The sequence below is a fragment of the Hylobates moloch genome, unplaced genomic scaffold (genome assembly GCF_009828535.3).
Source record: "Hylobates moloch isolate HMO894 unplaced genomic scaffold, HMol_V3 SCAFFOLD_6639, whole genome shotgun sequence".
Taxonomy (NCBI): Eukaryota; Metazoa; Chordata; class Mammalia; order Primates; family Hylobatidae; genus Hylobates; species Hylobates moloch.
The window spans coordinates 1-3,800 of NW_026658914.1; the positions used below are offsets into that span (position 1 = coordinate 1).

The following is a 3,800-nucleotide window of genomic DNA, read 5'->3' on the forward strand; positions in this document are numbered from 1 at the left end:
CGGGCCCGGGCAGAGTCCAGGCCTTCTCTCCCTCCCGGGGCTCGCCCCCTCTGCGCCTCCGCTCCGCCGTCGCTCGCCCACCCCTGCCTCTGCGGCCTCCCAGGAGCTGCCACCGTGGAGCGCCTGGCGGCTAAACGCAGACCCCAGACCCCGGGCACGCCCGGGATGCTGACCCTTCCAGGCGGGAGGGAAGGCAGGCACAGAGGGAGAGAGGAACGGGAGACCTAGAGGGACGGAAGGATGGGCGGAGGGACCTTGGAAGGCAGGGAGGGAGGGAGCGAGGGACTCACCCACAGAGAGAAGGAGGCAGTGAGGGACCCAGGGAATGACAGAGGGACCCAGGGACAGAGGGAGGGAGGGAGGGAGCGAGGGACTGACCGACAGAGAGAGGGAGGCAGTGAGGGACGGAGGAAATGACAGAGGGACCGAGGGACAGAGGGAGGGCGGGAGGGAGCAAGGGACAGAGGGAGGAAGGCAGGGAGAAAAAGCGGTCTCCGGCCTCCTGGAGCAACAGGACCCCCGCGCTCCGGGGAAACGGTAAGCGCCCGGCGCGGGCTGAGGGCTGGTCCCACCGCCGCCGCGGCGTCCGGCGGGGCACTCGTTCGCCCCGGTTCCGTCGCCCGAGGAACGGGCGGTTTCCTCAAGGAGAAAAGACGGGGACTCGGGCAGCCGTGGGGTTTCCACCCACGTGGTTTACCGACCACACATCCCCAGGCCGAGCCCCGCAGCGGAGCGCCAGGCCGACAGCCCCGACCACCGACCACGGAGCAGCCACACTCAGGACGACTGAAGCCTGATTTCGGATTCCACGTCGCCTGGCCCTCTGCAAGGGGGGCCAGTTGCTCACGTCTCTCCGGCCGCAACGAGAGGCTGACCATGTTGACGGTTTGCTTCCGGAGCCCTGCGGGCACCCAGAAACATCCAGGGAAGGGTGGAAGAGCAGCATCCAGTCTTCGCCCAACCTGCCGGCCTCCCAACGGGCCACACTGCAGACTCCCCACGTCGCGGGACACGGGAATCCACCGTCAGGCCATCAGGCCGGGGATGTATCTTGTCTCTGGGGTTTCGCTCTGGTCTTCGACGGGAGCCACACACCTGCGTGTGGGAGACTGTCACGGCAACGGCCACACCCACAGGCATTGGGTGTCTTCACGGAGAGGGGGCCTGGAAAACTCCCCCACCCACCTCCTCACCCTTCCCCTCTTCCCTTCCGTGGGTCTCTGGCCCCAGCCCGCCCCCCACCCTCCTACCAACAGCACCACCACGCCCCAGGCCTCGGTGCCCTGGGGCCCCTCGGAGGGCGAGGGCCGGCTGTCCCAGGGCTCAGCGGCAGGCAAGAAGGGGTGGAGCCTCCCTCCCTGTAGTGGGCCTTCATAAGAGCCGCTGGGTGTCTGCGCCGGCCTCCTGGCTGGACCGGAACGCAGTGCTTTGCTCCCCGCGATGGCTCTCCCGACACCTTCGAACGGCACCCTCCCCGCGGAAGCCCCAGGACGAGGACGGCGGAGGAGACTCGTCTGGACCCCCAGCCAAAGCGAGGCCCTGCGAGCCTGCTTTGAGCGGAACCCGTACCCGGGCATCGCCACCAGAGAACGGCTGGCCCAGGCCATCGGCGTTCCGGAGCCCAGGGTCCAGATCTGGTTTCAGAACGAGAGGTCACGCCAGCTGAGGCAGCACCGGCGGGAATCTCGGCCCTGGCCGGGGAGACGCGGCCCGCAAGAAGGCAGGCGAAAGCGGACCTCCGTCACCCCATCCCAGACGGCCCTGCTGCTCCGAGCCTTTGAGAAGGATCGCTTTCCAGGCATCGCCACCAGGGAAGGACTGGCCAGAGAGACGGGCCTCCCGGAGTCCAGGATTCACGTCTGGTTTCAGAACCGAAGGGCCAGGCACCCGGGACCGGGTGGCACGGCGCCGGCGCACGCAGGCGGCCCGTGCAACGCGGCCCCCGGCGGGTGTCACCCTGCTCCCTGGTCGGTCGCCCCGGCAGGCGGGGATTTCGCCTACGCCGCCCTGGCTCCCCCGGAAGGGGCGCTCTCCCACCCTCAGATGCCTCGGTGGCCTCCGCACCCCCCGAGCAAACGCCCGGGGTACCGGGACCCGCAGCGCGACGGCCTGCCGGGACCTTGCGCGGTGGCACCGCCAGGGCCCGGTCAAGCGGGGCCACAGGGCCAAGGTGTGCTTGCGCCACCCACGCGCCAGGGCAGTCCGTGGTGGGGCTGGGGCCAGGGGCCCCAGGTCGCCGGGGCGGCGTGGCAACCCCAAGCCGGGGCAGCTCCACCTCCCCAGCCCGCGCCCCCGGAGGTCTCCGCGCCGCAGGAGCAGATGCAAGCCGTCCGGGCGCCCTCCCCACCGCCCCAGGAGCCCGGGCGCTCGTCTGCACTCAACGTCGGCCTGCTGCTGGACGAGCTCCTGGCGTGCCCAGAGTTTCTGCAGCAGGCGCACCCTTTCCTAGAGACCGACGCCCCGGGGGAGCTGCAGGACTCCGAAGAGCCCGCCTGTCCGGCACCACCCCTCAGCGAGGAAGAATACCGGGCTCTGCTGGAGGAGCTTTAGGACGCGGGCTGGGGACGGGGTCGCGGCAGGGCGGTGGCCTCTCTTTCGCGGGGAACCCCTGGCTGGGCATGGAGGGGCGTGTCTTCCCTGCCGGCTGACCCGCCGGGCATTCCTGCCTTCTAGGTCTGGGCCCGGTGAGAGACTCCGCACAACGGAGAACTGCCGTTCCCTCCTGGGCTTCGCGGGGATCCCGGAGCCGCCCCAGGTACCAGCAGGTGGGCCGTCTACCGCGCACGCGCGGGTTTGCGGGCAGCCACCCGGCCTCCTCTGGGAGCAGCCCGGGCAGAGCTCTCTGGCCTTTCCGCCACCCCACCCCCGCCTGACCACCAGCGACCCCCCGCCCCGGCAATATGCGTCCTTCCCCGGGCCGGGTGGAGACCCGGGTCCCGAGAAACGCCGGGCCCGGGCAGAGTCCAGGCCTTCTCTCCCTCCCGGGGCTCGCCCCCTCTGCGCCTCCGCTCCGCCGTCGCTCGCCCACCCCTGCCTCTGCGGCCTCCCAGGAGCTGCCACCGTGGAGCGCCTGGCGGCTAAACGCAGACCCCAGACCCCGGGCACGCCCGGGATGCTGACCCTTCCAGGCGGGAGGGAAGGCAGGCACAGAGGGAGAGAGGAACGGGAGACCTAGAGGGACGGAAGGATGGGCGGAGGGACCTTGGAAGGCAGGGAGGGAGGGAGCGAGGGACTCACCCACAGAGAGAAGGAGGCAGTGAGGGACCCAGGGAATGACAGAGGGACCCAGGGACAGAGGGAGGGAGGGAGGGAGCGAGGGACTGACCGACAGAGAGAGGGAGGCAGTGAGGGACGGAGGAAATGACAGAGGGACCGAGGGACAGAGGGAGGGCGGGAGGGAGCAAGGGACAGAGGGAGGAAGGCAGGGAGAAAAAGCGGTCTCCGGCCTCCTGGAGCAACAGGACCCCCGCGCTCCGGGGAAACGGTAAGCGCCCGGCGCGGGCTGAGGGCTGGTCCCACCGCCGCCGCGGCGTCCGGCGGGGCACTCGTTCGCCCCGGTTCCGTCGCCCGAGGAACGGGCGGTTTCCTCAAGGAGAAAAGACGGGGACTCGGGCAGCCGTGGGGTTTCCACCCACGTGGTTTACCGACCACACATCCCCAGGCCGAGCCCCGCAGCGGAGCGCCAGGCCGACAGCCCCGACCACCGACCACGGAGCAGCCACACTCAGGACGACTGAAGCCTGATTTCGGATTCCACGTCGCCTGGCCCTCTGCAAGGGGGGCCAGTTGCTCACGTCTCT

General features: G+C 70.3%; 1 protein-coding gene across 2 annotated transcripts; it reads left to right on the top strand.

Moving 5' to 3' along the window:
- The first annotated feature begins 1,316 nt into the window (after nt 1-1,316).
- On the top strand, nt 1,317-3,720 carry LOC116465590 (double homeobox protein 4-like protein 4). Of its 2 annotated transcripts, none has more exons than XM_032148602.2 (2): nt 1,317-2,765; nt 3,662-3,720. In XM_032148602.2, exon 1 carries the CDS (start codon nt 1,441-1,443, stop codon nt 2,548-2,550), a length of 1,110 nt encoding a protein of 369 aa, XP_032004493.1. In that variant the 5' UTR covers nt 1,317-1,440; the 3' UTR covers nt 2,551-2,765; nt 3,662-3,720. The 2 variants fall into 2 exon arrangements, with proteins under 2 accessions (XP_032004493.1, XP_032004494.1); XM_032148603.2 differs by having other exon boundaries at nt 1,317-2,755; nt 3,662-3,715.
- The last annotated feature ends 80 nt before the right edge of the window (nt 3,721-3,800 follow it).

What these genes read in the sequence shown, in the direction of transcription:
- LOC116465590 (XM_032148602.2), top strand. Translation starts at nt 1,441, where the DNA reads ATGGCTCTCCCGACACCTTCGAACGGCACCCTCCCCGCGGAAGCCCCA.